Source organism: Cyrtonyx montezumae, unplaced genomic scaffold, assembly GCF_038088225.1.
Source record: "Cyrtonyx montezumae isolate F1298 unplaced genomic scaffold, pur_monq_1.0 scaffold_4, whole genome shotgun sequence".
In the NCBI taxonomy this organism is placed as follows: domain Eukaryota; kingdom Metazoa; phylum Chordata; class Aves; order Galliformes; family Odontophoridae; genus Cyrtonyx; species Cyrtonyx montezumae.
The window spans coordinates 32,628,954-32,647,550 of NW_027072045.1; the positions used below are offsets into that span (position 1 = coordinate 32,628,954).

Here is an 18,597-nt window from a genome sequence, read left to right on the forward strand (position 1 = left end):
TGTTGAGCATCCCTGCAGACAGGACACAGTGCCCCTAAGGCCTCCTCAGCCCGCACGTGCCATTCGGACCCGAGGAAGGCAGTGTCATGCTTCGGGGTTGCACAAAGAAGACCCAACAACGCCCTTGGGAGAAGGATGACACAAGAGGCTGGGAGAGCTCCTCCCCACACCTCTCCATCCCTCCAAGCCAGCCCGGAGGGAAGAACTCAGCGATGTACCGCCACGTGAAGCGAAAAATAGACTTTATTGTGCCCAGAGCGGCGCGACCGCACGGCTCAGGGCCAGGGCCGCTGAGGTCCCGCTCTGCGACCCCGCCGCCTCCGTGGGGCATCGCCCCGGAGCGTGGCACCGCGCAGCGTGGGCTGCCCTTCACCTGAAGGGGCGGCCGCATCCATCGAGCGCAACTTGGAAACCCAACGCGTACCACGTCCCAGTCCTGGCTGGAGGAGCGCCCGGGCGGCTCGCTCAGAACGTCTGTACACTAAGTGCCACCTCCATATTCACAACACAGTAACGTACTGCAATCAGTCGCTTAAGAGTAGTTCCCTCGAGAAACAACCTTCTGCTCCGGCCGCGCGCGCACAGCGGGGAGCTCCCACGAGCGGGGTTAGAGTCCATCCCCCCCCCGTCCGTCTGTCCGTCTGTCTGTCCATCCTCGGTTCTCCCCCTCGGCGTTGCTCAGTGCCGCTGACAAGTGTGCAGGCGGGAGGCATCGGGGCCACCGCGGTCGCGCTGCGGGCGGCACACCATGCCCTCGGCGCAAGGGCAGCGCTGGAAGATCTCGAGGCCGTGAGCTCCTTTCCGGCGATGCCGGGTGCACACCTGCCCCTCTCTCAGCACGGGTTTGCAGATCTTGGACCAGAAGTGGCGGGCGCAGCACAGCCCCGCGGAGCAATCTGACGAGCGGAGGCAGAAGTCGCCTTCCTCACCTGCGGGAGGGAGGTGAGGTCAGAGACGCGCTCCGACGGCTCCCGAGGCCGCGCCGCTCCCCGGGGCCGTGCTTACCTTTGGCGTCGGGCGGCCAGGCGGGCGCGGGCGTCCGTCGGGGCAGCGCTTCGGGACCGGGCTCGTCCAGCTCGGGAGCTCCGGGTGGGGGTTCGGGGGGAGTGCAGAGTCCTGCGGGGTGGGGAGAGGGAGGCAGCGCTGTCAGCCCCGCATCCTTTCCTCCCCCTCCCGTCCCACCCCCCCAATCATCCCTCCTTGCCCCTCACCGTTGCTGCAGGCCGTGCCCGGGCAGCACATGGCGTCGCGCAGGCAGCGCTTGCGGCGTCTCCGGCACGCGAGGCAGAGCGGGGGGCCACCGCCGCGGGCCGCCCCTCCGCAGAATTCGTCGGGGCCGCAGTCCTCGTCCTCAGAGCAGGGGAAGGGCTGCGGGCGGGCAGAGGGTCAGCGCCGCTTCCCACCGCCCGGTAAACCCCCGGCATCCCCCGTGCCGCCCCGCTCCTACCTGCCTGGTGGCGGCCGGCGGCGACTTGTTGCTGCCGTCGAAGGGCGCGGGGACGGCGGCGGCGGGGGCTGCGCTGGCGGCTGCCCCCACCTTGATGGCGTTGGAGCTGAGGCCGCCGCCGGCCCCCGCCCGCCCCGCGCAGCTCAGGGCCGCCAGCAGCGCCAGCAGAGCCCGCATCGCCCGTCCGTCCCGACCCATCCGCCCCGTCCCGTCCGTGCTTCGACGCTGCGCTCCGTGCCCCCGAGCAGCGCTACCTGCCCGCCGCCGTCTCTTTATACCCGGGGGGCTGCCTCCTGCGCCCGCCCTTCGGGGAGGAGGGATGGGATTTCAAAGGGCCCCGGGGGGCTGTACCGCTGTCCCCCCCCCCCTCCCCGAGGGAGGGGATTTCGCAACGGCGGCTGCAGCTCCGCCGCGCTCCCTTCCTGGCGCCAGCGCAGACCCGCAGGAAGGGGCCGCTCCGCATCCCCGGCCCCGCGGAGTTTGGGGGGGCTGGAAGAGAGCCCGCCCCGTCGGAGTCCCCCCCCCCCCCCTCCCAGCAGTGCACTCGGCTGACCTCGGACGGGGGGGGGCAGCGCCGCGGCGGGGGGAGCGGGGACGGGCCAGGTTCTGCCTTTGATGCACGGAGATCAAAGGGGCGCGGCTCCCCCCGCCCCTCGCCCTCGGGGCCCCCCGACGACGCGACTGCGCTATTGCTCCCTCTGGCGGCCGCGGCGGGGAACGGCGAGGAGGAGAGCTCCTCCGGCCCCGAGCGCCCGTGGCGTCGCGCTCTCCGTTTCTTTTTCTTTCTGGAAGAAAATGCGGCCCCAGCTCAAATTGTCAGCGATGCTGGGCTCGTGGCCGTCCCGTCTGAGCAAGCCCCGGGGATGGGGGGTTGATCAGGCCCATCGCCATCACATCACTGCTGCGCTCCAACAGCATTGCCTCCTGCTGGGCCAGGACTTGGTGTACAGGGCAGCTGCTGGTGGGCATCACATCCCATTGCCATGCTTAGACCAAGCGGCCCCACTGCATTCAGCCCGGAAGGAGGAGATCAGCCCGGTCCCACCACGAAGTGTCAGCTTTTTGCCTTCCCCCCCTCCCAACACTAACCCTATAGGACAACAGGGACAACCCCACTCAAGAGCCACTCTGGAGTAGGCGCTGGTCACGGTTGGCATCGGGTCTCTGTGCCCCACATGCTCTGCACTGCCTCCTAATGGCAACCTGAGGTGTACTGCTCACCCCTGAAGAGCAGATGTCCTGTAAAGCTGTCATGGAGTAATGTGGGTTGGAGACGCCCATGACGTGCAATGCAGGACCCCCATTGGGATGCCCATGGCTACTGCCAACTGATCACAGCAGCAACCACGGCTATGTGCAGGTGCACGCATCACTTTGCTTGGTTGTCTATATCTCCTACTGCAGAGCAGGGTAAAATAACCCAACTGAACAGCAGAAGCACTCTCAAACTGAGTCCTGCCGAAGACAGACGTCAAGGCGCTGCTCAAAAGTAATTGTTTTTATTTCAACTCTATAAAGTATACAACAGGCACTCGGCAATTACAGCTGCAAGGAAAATACAGAGCAAAACAAAAGCGGTTAAGTTCATGAAAAAAAAGTTCTTAAATCCACATCAAAAGAGTGCAACTGGTCGACGACCGTTGAATGACAGACGTTTCTGTGACAAACAAAAAACCCTTTCATGTAGAATCCACCATAATAAGAAAACCAGAGAAATAAGGACACAAAAATAAAGGACCAGTGTCAGAACACGGCGTGAATTGGACTCGGGACGAGGCAACTCCGAACGACATTTCCCTCTGGCCGCTAATGCTTGGAGCTGTCCAGGCCTCAGTACAGCAACCGCTGGGAAGTAGGGAGAAGTAAGGAGGCTGTGGGCAGCTCCGTGATGGGGTTTTTGCCCATCATTTGGCATTTGCTTCCGTGGGGGTGTTTGGTTTCACGTCAGAGACGCGGCTTGGTGGCAGGTTGTGTTCAGGTGCTCATCTTTCTTTTTTTTTCGTGGGCAGGACATGAACTATGGGTTTATAAAAGATGATGGGGACTGGACTGCACGATGGGCTGGAGCTGCACAGCATAGCGGAACAGGAATACCTGTGTACAGACTGATAGGATGTCATATATTAATTTGACCCGCACATACATTTATACATTTCACAGAAATGACTCTGTATCTCATTAACAGATACACAGCTCTGGTACATTTAACAGAAATAAGAGAACAACTTCATCATTTCTGTAATTCATCAATATTATATAATAAAGGCTTATAAATTGTCAGCAGAAAGAACTGTAAAACGCAGCAAGCTAAGAAAGGACAACATTTTGAGGTGTGTTTGTCTTTGTCATGCAGCATAACACCAAATTTGTATTTTGTTATAGGATGCCATGGATTTAAGGCACTTGCAACAATGCCAGATAGATAGCTATCGTGTTCTAAACCTATGGGACGATGAGTAACAGTACAGTCGACATAAAGTTTAATAGTACTGACAATTATGACATTAATTCAAGTCTACTTGGATCTAAAAACATTACATTACAAATAAGAAAATGAAGTAGTAATGCCATGGAACTCTAAATAAAAAGTTATATGTGTACCACAAAATATCAACACGAAAATATCTATTTACAGAAATATCTGCTTGTGGTCCTGTTGTTTTAAATAAGAGTTTGCTATGAATAATGCAGCACTGTAAGAAGCTACAGATCATCTGTCTCTTATGACACCGACCGTCATACACTTGCTTTAAATACGGGAGCTGATATCCCCTTATGTAAATACACCGCCGTCCCATACATTAAAAAAGGAGACAAAGAAGAAAGGACAGTAAGTGGGAACACAGAGGCAATCAGTTGTGAATATATATATATATATATATTATGCAACTCAAATATATTACTTATAAATGAAGGCGTCTATAATATACATATGCTAAGTTTGTTATTTAAAGGGTGCCGAGTAGAGGTGATGGAGGAAGTTGAGTGAGGTGTCCGATACCAAAATAAATCTATATTCAGTACAGTGCATGCCACACGATGCAGGTTGCGTGTGTAGCACAAGGAAAATGGGCACGAAGGAAGAAAACGATGTGTCAGCCCCTTGAAACCATTCTTCCCGTAAGGATGTGAGCTGCCCTGAGGGCCGTGGTGCTCCTGGCCATCCTTTGCTCAAAGGCAGCTTTGAGCTGCTCAGTTACACACTGAGGCAGCCTGCTCTTTCTGCTCTGCAGAAAGCCAACCAATGCACCAAGTTTTCTCCTCCACGGCGCCACAGCACTGAGTGAAAATCTAGAGGGAGGTGGATGACAAACTCAGCTGCAGTTCGGCCATTGCCTGCCTGTCCGCTCGGATGACGGCTGAGTATTTTAGCCCTAGTGTTCAGCGTTTGCTTTCAGTGCTTTCAACCCTCTTTGTGGAAAAGCAAGTGCTAGTCCTGTATGAGCGATAACCTGGTAGTTGCAATGACTGTCTTTTCCCAAACAAATCTTAATGCAGGATGAATGAGCACAGGAATAACCTGATGTCAGAGTACGGATGTCACCCTGCCCTTCTGCACAACTATGGAGGAAATTCAGCCAACGGACTGGGTCTGAAGGGGCCCATGACAAGAGAAATCTGTAGGCTGCTGGCAAGCAGCAGACACTGCAGGTGCTCTAAAAGAAGCAGAGGAAGCATCTTTTAAACGTGCTCTATTAAGTGGGTCGCTTTCTTTAGGAACATGGAAAAGATTCAGCGTTGGAGAAACAATTTTTTTACTGTCAAAACATGCGTTTTCTGAGCACCAGTCAGCAAAAGTTGATCTTTTGACTTCCTGTGTATGTAACAGCTCTTGAGATTAAGTGGGGCGGCATTTGCTAATTTGGAGGTCCGTTAGAGAGACAGAAAGGTGATGTTTCTTGTTGGTACATAGGGATGCACTTCGTGTCCCACATATAACACTAGCAGGCATATGGGAGAGAATTCCCTTGCTATGCCTGTGTAAATCAGAAGAGGCTTCACAAAAGCAAAGGAAAAGTAGTGGAAGCCAGGGGAAGATGTACACACACCACCATCCTTTCCTCCGCTCTTTTTCTGTAGGAGCCAACGCAGCTTTGGCCATCCCCAGGCCTTAAACACGGTGTGCCAGAGATAAGGCAGGCCAGTAAATCTTACACAAACACAGGAAATATCAGGTTTCCATTTCACTCAGCTGACTTTTCTGTGGAACTCCTTCTGACTTAGTTCAATGAGACATTAGGAGTACATTTTTAGGGCCAGTTTAAAAACAGAGTCAGCAAACTGGCCCTCCATCACATACTATGTTGTCTTCATTGGCTTTGTAATTAACGTGGAAGAGATGCAGAAATGGAGGTGTAAACTCATCTGTTCTAAGAGAAAGATGGAGAACCTCTTGCTACATATGTAGCCTCATGCTACATATTTCTGAAAGGGTGGCTGACTGAATTGGTATATTCACAGATGAGGGATGTACATAGCACCTATAAAATGCATTATGGGTCTTACATTTCTCCTTTGGGTTCTAGAAGGTTACATGTTAAGCTTGGTTTTACACCTAATAGCTCACTTATAAGACCAGTTGGCTGTTGTCGCTTTACTATAGGACCATTATTTAAGTGCTATTTTATATCACTTATATCACTTTTAATGTGAAATTGAGAGTTTTATGATATTTTTTCATGCAATTAGTTATTTGTGTCAAAGGTAAGGAAAAAAAGCCACGAACATCATGTTATGTTATGTTCTCAGCTGTATGAGAGAAGTGACCCATATCTGCCTTAACAGGATCTAGAGCAGTTGTGCTTTTGTTTCACCAGGTTAAAAAAAAATCACAGAAAGAAAGAAGAATAACATTCAGTCTTGTCATGAATACTGCTTGGAAAGAAAAAGGACAGACTGTACCACTGCTTTGACATGAACTCTTTGACCAGTACTGTTGTGGTCCTCCCTTGTTCCTAGACTGGCCAACAGCGGAAGACCTACCGAGTTGAGTGTGGGAGAAGCCCAAATCCTGTACTGTATTTAGCTACAGCACTTAATAAATTACTACAGATCCTACTGATAAAGCCAGTACCTCACAGCTAGAATTAATTGTGTCTTACACTACGAATCTTTCAACATTTGTAATTAGAGCGTAGCGAGATCGTTGCAGTGATAAAAAAACATATTTCTCTACTGGTGAAAGGCTTTGCGTCAGGACCACCATGTCAACTGCTAGATTAAGTCTGAACGTAAAACATGAAGAGCACTATTGTCATCTAAGCAATAAGTCCTAATGCCACTGTATTTACTGTAGCAGCATCAATCAAGGCATCATGGTGACCCCGAGCACGAATCCTCCCCGGTTCTTTCAGTTTCGCTGGCAGCCATGTCCCAGAAAGCTGTCTTCAGCAAGGCAGAAGCAAGTAAGAGAAATACATTAAAAATCTATGTCCCATCCTGAGTTGTCATCAGGGGGTGGTTCATCATTATCCTCAGGGAAGCTGTCGAAATTGCTTGTGTCTGTTGGAGATGCAACCTGTGGAAAGGACAGAGTGAAAGAGATGGGGACCATCATCAGAGACATCCTTGGGAACCTCTACAAATCTCTTCATCTCACAATGGCAATCACTCAAAAGTGAGGGTTTTTTTGGTTCTTTTTATTTACTCCAGTCCCAGAAATACACCTATGGACGAGAAAACACTAGCTGCAGCAGGCCAGTGAAGTTCTGTATTCAACACTTTTTTGCTGAATCCCAGGAGGACTTCCCACAGAATCCTCAGATGTTTCCTATTCGAGTGACTCGAATGACCTAGGCCCTCGAGAGGCCTCAAGAACTCTTCTACCCACTGGGATGAGGTTGGCAGAAAAGACTCAGAATTCCAGGCACAACTTTCTTCCCAAAAGCCCAGAATTCTCAATTTATGGCATCAGGATTCTGAATTTGAGGATGTGAGCTAGGCCTCTGGTGTCTTTGAGTATTCCTCAGCCCATTGAGCCTATCTGAGATACTGATATTCCTAGGTTGCTTCTGAATTGCCTATTATCAAACCTGAATTTCGACCTCTAAATAGGTTTAGAAGGGCCGTGTACATTTCTTCTTCTTTTTTTCTTGAAATAATGTCATTTAAAAGCTACATTAACTAGATTGTTTCTGGTTGTTGCTGTTGTTTTTTCTGCATGATGGTAACTGAAACCTTCTTACAATGAGACCATTATATATTCAAAAAAATTGAAAAATAATAAATAAATAAAATTTAAAAAAAGTATACCAGCAGCTCTCCAGGCCAAAATAATCACTATCATATTGAAGAAGTCCCTTGACCAGATAGTACAGGCTGAAGAGGACTGCACTTGACATAGCAGTGCTATGTAGGAAACACCTGCCTTACTTTTCAGCCAACCTACAGTCCATGAGACATATCTGATCCTGGATAATTCACTACTCAGCTGCATTTACCAGCTGCTAAAAATGTCTTGGGGAAAAACTGAGCTCCTTGAATATTCAACTCGTGAAAACAATCAAAGAACAATACAACTGTATTATGGATATGTTTATTTTTATTTTTATTTTTTAAGTATCCCAGTCTGTTTACTTTGTTGGTAACAGCACCACTGAATTGGAAAACCCTCACCTGTGTGGTTCTTATCCTTGGTGAGTTCTGAGGTTTTTTTTCCTCCATGGTCCCTTGTGCTGAACTACATCTCTCTGTTTCTCTCAACACATTCCTATGTGAATTCTCTTTCTGGGAGAAGCGTCTCCGTCCAAGAGGACAGGGCACAAATGTTGGTGCCACCTATCTGGTCTCTTACCAACTCAATACTGTGAAGAATTATGGTATAGAGTGTGTGCCTTCCCCAAAAATAAGATCTGTGATACAAGACAGTGCATCTTTGGAAGGGTTGTCATAGACTGAAGCTATGGTATCAAGGATCAGCAGCTCCCCAAAGCAACATCCTGGCAGCAGGCTGCAAACTGAGATTGATCCTAAAATCCTGTGGAACGTGAGCTAAGGAATAGCTTTTGATTGCCTCAATCAAATCTTACTAGTACTAAGAGTTAAAGAGCTGTGAGAGGCCTATTTCTGAAATAAATAATAATTAAAAAAAGCTAGTCTCTATGTTAGCTGTTCTGGCTCCTTTCCTGCTAAGGAGGGTAAGTGCACTGATGGAAGGAAAAACTGAAAAACTCCCAGAGCTTCATGGTTTGGGTTGCTTTGCAGATATGACCCTTACTGAGAGTTGGGACTTGTGCCAAAGCAGCTGAACTGGCTGTGGAGAACCAGGCTGAGTGGGACTGACAGCTTCAGGGCTGGAAAAAATGTCAGTGACGTTCACTAGTTAATGGAGGTACCTTTTGGAGAGAATGCCAAGAAATAATCCTATCAAAGTAGACTTGCTTAGCTAAAAATCCACTAAAAAATTATAAAGACTTTTCTGGGCATTTTCATCTACACTAGCATCCTATGCATGGGTAAATCAGGGATTGAAACTAGATAGAAAGAAGTCAACTTGATTTCATTGTCTGACGTGGCAAACAAGTTAGCAGTCATTGGCAAATTAACAGTCATTACAAATAAGCTTAACAGAAAAAAAATAAAGCAGTTTTGTTTTATAGAACATTTACAAGCTGCTTGGGGATTCTGCTTTAGGCTAAATCCTGATTCCTTCTGCTGACTGCCAGTGACTTCGTAGCCCATAGGGCAAAAGGGTGGACACAAAACCCCCTTGCTCTTTCCTAGATGTTAGGAAAACTTTGGGATGGCAGATTCAGCCCCGGAGCCATGCTTGCTGCTGCTGCAGGAGGTACAGGACCACGGACAGACTGAGCAAAGGGATGCAATTAAACACGATTGCTAATGTCATTCTCTCGTTGATCCACTGGGAGAGGCATGGAGAGAAAGGGATTAAGTTGAAACAAGGAGGGGAGGCTGCCGAACAGAAGGGGCCAAGGTAATTTCTATCAGCTAATCCTGTTTGGTTTCCCTTTGCAGCAGGCTTTGTGGGTAAAGAGCTCACAAAGACATCAAAGGAAGGGCTTTGCTGCAAAGGAAAATGAGTAGAGCTGTACCTCTGAGTCTGCTCCCAGTTAAACATAAACTAGTCAGTAACAGGGCTTTTCATGTAGGACATGGACAGAAGAAAAAAGGGTAAAAAGCACAAAAGAAAAGAAGAAGGAAAGGTTAATGCAAAAGAAAGGGAGATGGCATACAAATCCCACTTGCCTGACAAAAAAAGAAAAAGAAAGAAAGAATAAAGGAGAAAGAAAGAAGACACATCTGAGAAAAGGGGTGAAAGTAGCAGCTCCCTGCTGGAATGTGCAAAGTGGATGAAGAAACATGTGCAGCAGGTGAAAAAGAGAAAACCATGTCATAGTGAGTGATTCTGCCTGGGCAGCCAAGAGCATTTCATCACAGTCATGCCCCTAAAAAGCCTTCTGCTGGAAGAAACTGCCAGGAGACAAAGCATAGGTGGAAATGTATCTGAATTGACTTCTCAAATTGGGTTTTGCTTAATTTTGTTCTCTGACAAGCACGCTCCCATGAAATAAATCACATGCTGCCGCCACTTAACTGTAGTATACTAGTGCCCAAAGCTCACAAAATTCATGTTACAGAGGAATGGGAATGAGGAAGAGGCAGTCAAACTTACACTTGGTATTATAGGAGGTGTCAGTGTCCCTTTTCGTAACCCTTCCCAGTTAAAGCCTTCAAACCATCTGGAAGGGAGAGAAGAAAAAAGAAGGTTGGGAAATTAGACGCGGCTAAAATAGCAGATCGTGGCATTTAAATTGGTTAAAAGAGGTTTTAACTCCTGTGGCCACGTTCTCCACATTGCCTAATTTAATTAGCCTTCATCGTTTTTGCCATCATGTTTGCATACAATTTCTTGGCTGAAAGTGGATTGTGTCACAACCCAGTGGTGACAGCATGGCGAGTACAAATTACCAGTGCTCAGAAGAAAACTGTTCCTCACTGCAGGTGTCCTGCCAGCTGCTCTTTCCTTCCTATGTGGCCAATCCCTCCCATACAGTCAGACTAAAGTCTCATGGGCTAATGGGCTAATGCAGATTGGGCTGAATGGTGAGCTCTGAGCTGAGTCATTGAGTTGAATCCATCCCAAAATGTCCATCCAATGCACTTCTGTTGCTTTGGGGATGGGAGCAGAGAAGGATAAGCATAGATGACTGAGGTGACCTGCCTCTGTGGTGGCCCCCAACTTATTTTTTTCCCTCTCAACTCTGCAATAAATTCCCGTTTAAAAAAACAGAGCTTATAAAATATAACTAAAGAACTCTGTCCCATCAGACCAAAAGGTTTGATGAATTAACGCTATGGGTAGAAGTTAAGTTTGTTGTGGGAGGAGGGAAACTTTGGGAAATCATTCAGCAAACTAAAGAAACCCAAGCAGGCAGTGGCAGACTTGGATTGTTTCCAAACACGCTTTTGCATTCAAGTAATTAAAGTGTAGTGGTTGATGTGCAATGTGTTTTGGTCATGGGCAAGGCTGGAATCTACCAAAACACAGGGGAAAAAGACATCCAACACACTTTAAAGCACAATAGAAGGCAAAGGCCTTCTATTTGAAGAAATGAGGGTTTGGCTGAAGATGGAAATGTTTGAAAGGCATGTTTCTGGGGGTTAAAATGCCTGACGACTGGGAAGCCACTTACTTGTGCTTTTGGATATCTTTCACTCCATTTTTCAGGTTCCCTAATCTTTCTGATGGATTGTCCCTGTAAAATGAATAACAAGGTAGGTTACTTTCTTAGTCCTTCCAACAACTCATTTCTTTTCAAATAAAAGTCATTATATTGCATACATTTACCTGCATAGTTTTTTAATTAAATTAGCAGCATTTTTGGCAATCTTCTTTGGAAATTCAATCATATCAATTCCCCTTAATATTATGTTATAGGTCTTCATAGGGTCTGGGCCTGAGAAAGGGGGACTTCAGAGGAAAAAGGAAAAAAAAATAGGTTAAAAATTTGTCTTTAGAACAGTGATGAAGCTTGATTAAAAAAAGAAAAACAGACAAATGACAAACACCAAGCAGAACACTGTATCCTACTGTGGGATTGTGAACTGAGGAAAGTTAGATGACAACTGGCAATGGTCTATGACCATTTCTCATTCAAGAGAATCACTCCATCACAGAATGGCCTGGGTTGAAAAGGACCTTAACGATCATCTAGTTTCAATCCCTCTGCCATGGGCAGGCTTGCCAAACACTAGACCAGGCTGCCCAGGGAGGCAGGCTGCCCAAAGAAGCTCTGCTACAGTCTGGATTTAATCGATGTTGGCTGACTGGAAGTACCAAAGAGTAAAATCATGTTTCCTTGATCAATTTATTGCCAAATCTCTTGATTCCAAGATGGCCTGTGTCCCAACAGCCTGAGGAACAAGGAGACAAGATGTGCTTGCTGGATTGTTTTCTATTTGATGTTGTGACATGCTTTCAGTGGGGATTAATTAGGTTTCCAACGGTACAACAGAAAAGTGACAAGTGCAGTGAAGAGGAGCAGTATGTAGATAAAGTTTCCCTAGATGTGTTTGCTGCTGTTTGCTTGCTTTGGGCTGCACTACCATGCATGTGCTCCTTCTTTACATAGCTGAATTATAAACCCTTTTCCCATCGTGTTCTCAGTTTACAGCAGCTCGGAAACAAAAACCAGGGTAGAATACTGTGTCATTTCACACACATTTCCTAAAAAGACTGCTCATGTGTTGCCTTTTGAAAGATCTGCATGGAAATTAGCTCAAAAACATAAAAACAAACCTCTTCATGAGGTTCAGCAGCACAGCATCGAAGTTTGCCTGTGCCATTCCAGCACACGCCTGCTCTGAATCTTCCCTGTCATCTAATCAGGGTGACAATGGCAGAAATATTTGGATCTTTTTTCAGCAGCTACGCCAGCTCTGATGCCCATACCTGCCAGTCAGGAGTTCATACATTAGGATTCCCAGTGACCAGTAGTCTGCTGAAATATCGTGACCTTTGTTGAGGATGATCTCGGGGGCTACGTACTCTGGAGTTCCACAAAAAGTCCATGTTTTCTTTCCAAATCCTATTTTCTTTGCGAAGCCAAAATCAACCTGCAAAAGGAGGAGAAGAGCATCAGAGCAGAGCACGAGGAGGAATTTCAGCCATGCGCTCGGTTTCTCTTGAAGTGAAGCAAAGCAGAAAGAAGATTTCCTTGTGGGAGTATTATTGCAACCAAAACAGTGTGGGTTGTTCAAGAACCAGACAGCTGCAGTGACCTTTTTGCTGATTTACCCTTCATAATTCCAAAAGAAGATTCTCGTGAGGGAAGAAGAACAAATGGTAATGCTCAACATTTCTTGGAGATGTAACTTCACATGATTTGCAGCTTGGGTTGACTTTTTGTTTTTTAAAGTCCACGTGCAAAGAACTATTTGGGCTAAATGCTTTTTGAAATGTCCAGTGAGAAGTTCAGATTTCTCTTCCCATACAAAGAGCGATGCTGTAAAACCAACTCATTTGAACACACTGCAATGGACTGGTGGGCTCACAGATTTCAGCTTACAACCCATAGCACAGAGGAGCATGCTACAGGCAGTCACAGAAAATGAGATCACATAGGGAACCAAAGCTGTCCTATGGGGCCTGAGCCGAACTCAGGTTAATAGGCTTAGTGTATTTATAGATCTGCCCTCCCCTGCCCTGGTACTGTGCTTGCCCAGAGCTGTGGTCTGTAGCACACTCTGCTGTCTCTTGCTGGTTGAAATGCTCCTGCACCTTCCTGCATCTGCATTCTAAATTACCATCCTAAACGGTGACAAGCCCACAAGAAGCAGGGTCAGTCATGCTGAGACTTCCCTGCTTATTGTGGGTGCAACCAAAGATATCAAAATGTCTAAGGAGCTAGGGGATGCTGATGGGACTAGCAGTCCCTGGTCCAGATAGTCCTGGGGTGGGGAAAAGGGCAGTCTGGTACCTAATCCACTGTCATTCATTAAGCTGAGGGTCACAGTGACACATGCTGGCTGCTACTGGTCTGTAAGTCCCACAGTGGTGATGGTCTGACTTACTGCTCCCTGGGAGCACCTGTCCCAAGTTTCCAAAGGCAGGGAAGAGTCCCCAGTCTAAGAGGCAGAGATGCTGCCCCACTGAGACCCTCAGGGAGAGCATTAGCCCCTCTGGGACACAACTCTTTTAGGGCTGCATTCTTCACTGATAGCTTCCCAAGGGCCTAGATCCCCCCTGGTTAGAAAGGGGGTCTCCCAAAAACATGTAAAGTGGCACATCTTACTAAGGGAAATCTGTCTTTTCCTCTCCCCTTTCTGTAGGTTCACAGAGATACTGCTTGTAGGTGTTATAATGTTATTAAAAGTTAAGGGAAACCAAACTCCAATCCCCTTCCTCAAGTAAGAAGTCTGATGATCCACAGCAAATGGATCATTCTGTGCCACGAGAAGGCCATGGTAAAAATCTGCATTAAGAATGACTTGTTTGTTTGTATAGACAAAGGAACTCACTCAGAAAAAACAGCTTGCAAAATGTTTCTCACTTGACACCTATAAAGCCCACAAATACAAGTCCTCCCCATCTCCCACCACTGTTTTCCAGCTTTTCAGCAGCTCAAAAACAGCTGGATGGATTTCTTCTGCTTCTCTTCTCTAAGTGTTTCCACTTCAGGACTGCTGCCTGGAATTTCAAGCTGAATTCTGTCTACAAAGCCAGAGTTAGTGTACTCCAGCTCAGCCACAGCTTCAGACTGCAGGAGGTTGGGAAAACATCCCAGTGATGAGTGATGACATGCTGGCCTGGACTGTAACTCAAAATCTACTGGCGGCCACGATAAAGAACTGGACTGTGGGCTGGCAGGACTCCTATTCTGATCCCTTATGGATAATTCTATGTTCTTTACCCACAACACTAGCTGCCTAACACTAGAAAGAAGTCAGGAATTATGTCTTTTAAAAAACTAGACATGGCAGGCACTCACCAGTTTGGCATAACCTCGATGATCCAGAATGAGGTTTTCTGGCTTGAGGTCCCTATAAATGATTCCTTTGGAATGCAAATAGGCAAAAGCTTCAACTACACACGCTGTGTAAAACCTGGTTGTTGAATCCTCAAATGAACCTCTGCGTAAAACAAGAAAGGGAAAGACAATAAAGGGATTTGTATGTGCAAGACTGAGCTGTTACAATACGCCATTATCACTGTGACTGTGGTGAAGTCAGGGCTTGATTCTTGCAAGAAGTGAGCTACTCTACCTTAAGTAACCTATATTTATACTACCTATAGCCAAACTCAGCTTTAAAATTTCTTTTTCTGAACACTCTAAAACCATATAGTAGGCCAGTCCAACCTCTTTCCTTAGCAGATATCATCCTGCTGTTAAAATATCTACACAGGTTAGAAGAATCACTTAATATGTAGAAAATGACTGCTAAACTGAATTTAAACACAAACTTACGCATGTCTATTTTTGAATTTAGCATATGTCAACCAAGAGAATCTAAAATGCTTTGCTTTATAGTTACATTTTTAAAAATAAAATGTACAGATAGGTATATTCTACATAAAAGGTGATTTCTGAATAATAATAATTGACTTTTAGGTGAGAAAAGGATTTTGAGTTATGGAGATCAAGAGCTCCCATATTAATGCTCTTGACTGAGACAAAAGATAGAAAAAACGCAGTTGTTGGTATGTGTTACTCATAAATTCAGCACGAGGTGCACTTTCTGTTGATGGTTTCAGTACAGCTTGCAAGTTTTCAGAAGCATGACATATTCTGTTGCCTGCCTTGAGCCAGTGGCCAGAATGGGCTGAACTCAAAGGCAGCTCTAAGCTAGGTGGCAGCAGAACCACAATTTACAGCTGAGAGAATTCAAGATGGAATTACCAGGCTCTGACAAAGATGAAGAATACATTCCAGCACTTGCTAACTTTGCTACTCTGCTCATTTTAATGAGGTACAGCGTTAGGAAAAGGAAAGAGTTAGAAAAATTCATTATGGATAATTAATTAAAAGGAATTTTATATTTGCTTTTTGATCAATCTTTACAGCACATTTCCTTTGCTTTTCAAATGTAATTAAACTATGTTCCAATTACGACTCTACTACATAGCCCTGTGTGATTCTTGCCCGCAGTGCTGGCATGTGCACGTACCACACACACTGCACAGCCACCTCCCTCTGCACACACAACCAAACCAAAACGCTTCAAGGTCAAACCCTCCAAAGACAGGAAATACCAGCACCACATATGCTTGTGTGCTGCCATGTGGTATTTCATTACATGCTTTGAGACTATTTTTTCCATGGCACTTCTGTGCCCCAACCCCATAACGCTAGGCGATGGCTTCCACGTTGACTGCATAACTATCACTGCTACCACCACTATTTTCTGTGTCTTTTCTGTGTTTTTAGAGAGGCCATGACAAAGTAGCCTGGGCTAGGTCTCATACATTCTGGAGACAACCTCATCAGTCCCAAGGGTATTCTCAGTAGCAACTGGATTCCCTTTGACTCTAGTTAACTGCACAGGAGCAACAACATCATTTCTTCACCTTCTGGGGAACCTGAATTAAACACAGAATGGTAAAACCCAGGTTTTGCTCACGAAGGATAAAGTCTCTTGTTTATCTGAAGGCATATTAAAAAATATTCCACTTGTCAAGACGACTGTTTCTTAAAACTCACCTGTCCCTGAGAATTGTCCAGAGCTCCCCACCTAGACAGGCTTCCATCAGCATGTACAGGTACTTGCTGTCCTTGAACGTCCTGTAGAGCCTATGGAGAACGATAAAATAACAGAAAATTCACAACAAAAGTCAAACACCAATCATTCCCACTTCTCACAGGAAGCACAAGACTGAGGGGGGGTCTTACAGAGCCAGTGCTGTGCTGAGGGAGGTCAGTTTGGCCCTCACTGGTCCTTTGTATCATGAGGGAAATAATTCAGCAGGGAAGGATGGACATTTGAATGAAGTGTATTGCAGCAAAAGGAGAGGTCATCATTGCTCTGAGTACTAAATAAAGTCTGACATTTCTACTGGCATAACCTGACACTTGGTTTTCCAGATACCCTTAAAAGAGAAGTTATCCTGCCATATTAGTAATGTCTATGTAATCTTTTTCTTCATGCTACAGCTACAGCTGTAGATCTACTGTCTTCAACCATTTCAAGGAAGTGCTGCCCGATTTGTGTTTAATTTCAGAACTTAAAACCACTGATCTGGTTGACTAAACAGAATCTGCTGACATTTAGGTATCTAAAAGTACCCTTTCTCTTCCTCCTATGGACTGAATATGGAGGAAACTTTGCCTAAAGACACATTCACGAGCCTGTCCTCCTCAGTTGTCATCTGAAGCATGCAGCAAAATCCTAGCTCTGTGTTTAATGTGATGGATTAAACAAATGCAACTACAAAACTATGGAAATGAGCACAAGGAATTCATTGTCAGCTGCTTTATTAAATTTTAATATCAAACTAGTTCTTCCCCCCTATAGCTCTGAGGTTAGCAGCAGTATCTCAAAAACCTGCAGGAGGACAGGAGAAGAGAGGAGGAGGAGTTTGCTTTGACAGGGAAGGGAAATCTATCAGGCACCTTGAGATCAGGAGACACGTACCAAAATTAACAGCTTTATTATTAAAATTAATAGCAATCCATTTGCGTATCAGATACAGTTTTTTGCCTTTTCGTTACATGCATGGGCAGTGTCAGTCTGCCTGCAGAAACGAGCTATATGTGGACAGGTTTCTTTGCAGCTGCACTGCTTAGAAATTGATGTTAAAAACCTGAATTCTGCAGTAAAAGGAGATTCTGAGAGATATTTGGATATTGTGCTATGGTGTAATTGCTCTATTCAGGGGAATTTCTAAGAATAAAGAGTAAAAGGCTGGATGTGATATGATACAAAGGAAAAGAGCTGTTTTTGCAGCTTCTAGCTCTACCAAATTAGAGATAAATTCAGTTATTTATTTTTCTGGGGGGTCTATGAGACAGTCCAGAAGTTTAAAAAAAAATTAAGTGATGTAGGCAAGGCTTTGGGTACTTGCTGATTGAACTGCTGAAGCTAGGGCAGGGTCTGATCCTGCTGCCTGGATCAGTCCTACTTTTCCTTGCTTTCACATGCATTAGAGGTCACAGGAAAAAAAGAAAACAACAACAACAAAAAAACATGCTCAGTGCTCATCTACTTGTGAAATATTCTGTACCTAAAATATACTGCTTGTGGCCAAAATAAAATTTAATGGAAAAGAAACAAACCTGTGCTTCAGAGCTTCTTTTCCTATGATACTACCTATGTTGACATCTAAAACCTCAGGTATCTGTCCCAGAAATGCAGAAACAAACAAGCTGGCCATTTCATAAAATTTATGGATTTAATTAAAAAAAAACAAACACATATTTCTTGCCAGTTGGACAAAATATCATTTATATTAAAATACCAACTTCTCATCTATATTAAGGTTTACAGAAAATCTACACATACGAGAAGTCCAAATATGAATAACTAAATATTTCAGATTGTTTGTTAGTTTAAATGCTACTGAAATAAGGCACTACTTTCTCTAGCTAAGGCACCTCTACTGAAAAATTACTTTCCAGAAAACTTTATGGGCATCAAAATTGGCCAATCAAATGTTGTTTATTGGCTTTAATAGAAGCGCAAAGTTTACGTGTGGACTGTACAATGTGAAGTATGCAACCACAGTATTTCAGTAGATCAAGCAGTCTGAAGTCTGAAATGTCTCAATACTGGAATTCATTCCCTTATTCGAATTCTTACTCATCTAAATATTTGCCCAACTCTTGCAGGCCTCACCCAGGGAGGTGGTGGAGTCACCGACCCTGGAGGTGTTCAAGGTACGTTTGGACGCTGTGTTGAGGGGCATGGTTTAGTGAGAGCTATTGGTGATGGTGGTTGGATTGGGTGATCTTACAGGTCTTTCCTAACCTTGGTGATTCTGTGATTCTGTGATTCAGGTGTCCGTGGCTCAACACTTGTTTGCCCCTTCACCAAACCCACACACAGCATTTTGTTCTGTAAAGCTGTTAGTTTCTCTAACAGTAAGTTTTATTGAGGGCCTTTTGGCCTCTTCTGCCATCTTGCATGGTTTAATGCACTTAAATAACTTAAATGCAATACCTTCCCAAGATTTTTCACAAACAATTTTATGATGA

The 18,597-nt window shown here is 45.7% G+C and overlaps 2 protein-coding genes across 3 annotated transcripts in view; both read right to left on the bottom strand.

Annotated features, from left to right (window-relative positions):
* Window positions 1–225: 225 nt before the first annotated feature.
* On the bottom strand, window positions 226–1,676 carry DKK1 (dickkopf WNT signaling pathway inhibitor 1). Its single transcript, XM_065746438.1, has 4 exons — window positions 1,448–1,676; window positions 1,212–1,368; window positions 1,006–1,116; window positions 226–929 (listed from the first exon to the last, which is right to left on the bottom strand). The coding sequence occupies exons 1-4, from the start codon at window positions 1,643–1,645 to the stop codon at window positions 679–681; spliced, it is 717 nt and encodes a 238-aa protein (XP_065602510.1). The 5' UTR covers window positions 1,646–1,676; the 3' UTR covers window positions 226–678.
* A 4,419-nt stretch (window positions 1,677–6,095) lies between these two features.
* Window positions 6,096–18,597, bottom strand: part of PRKG1 (protein kinase cGMP-dependent 1) — a 406,800-nt gene continuing 394,298 nt past the window's right edge. For both annotated transcript variants that reach the window (XM_065746469.1, XM_065746470.1), the window contains exons 12-18: window positions 16,108–16,197; window positions 14,398–14,539; window positions 12,360–12,523; window positions 11,256–11,378; window positions 11,101–11,163; window positions 10,080–10,146; window positions 6,096–6,965 (exon numbers count right to left, since the gene is read on the bottom strand). In XM_065746469.1, the coding sequence (XP_065602541.1) occupies window positions 6,867–6,965; window positions 10,080–10,146; window positions 11,101–11,163; window positions 11,256–11,378; window positions 12,360–12,523; window positions 14,398–14,539; window positions 16,108–16,197 (748 nt within the window). In that variant the 3' untranslated portion in view covers window positions 6,096–6,866. The remainder of the gene's footprint in view (window positions 6,966–10,079; window positions 10,147–11,100; window positions 11,164–11,255; window positions 11,379–12,359; window positions 12,524–14,397; window positions 14,540–16,107; window positions 16,198–18,597) is intronic.

Excerpts from the sequence above, each read along its gene's own strand:
- DKK1 (XM_065746438.1), bottom strand. The coding sequence starts at position 1,645 with ATGGGTCGGGACGGACGGGCGATGCGGGCTCTGCTGGCGCTGCTGGCG. Across the intron at positions 1,369-1,447 it reads CGCCGGCCGCCACCAGGCAG|CCCTTCCCCTGCTCTGAGGA; the intron begins GTAGGAGCGGGG and ends GCCCGCCCGCAG. Across the intron at positions 930-1,005 it reads CTGGCCGCCCGACGCCAAAG|GTGAGGAAGGCGACTTCTGC; the intron begins GTAAGCACGGCC and ends TCCCTCCCGCAG.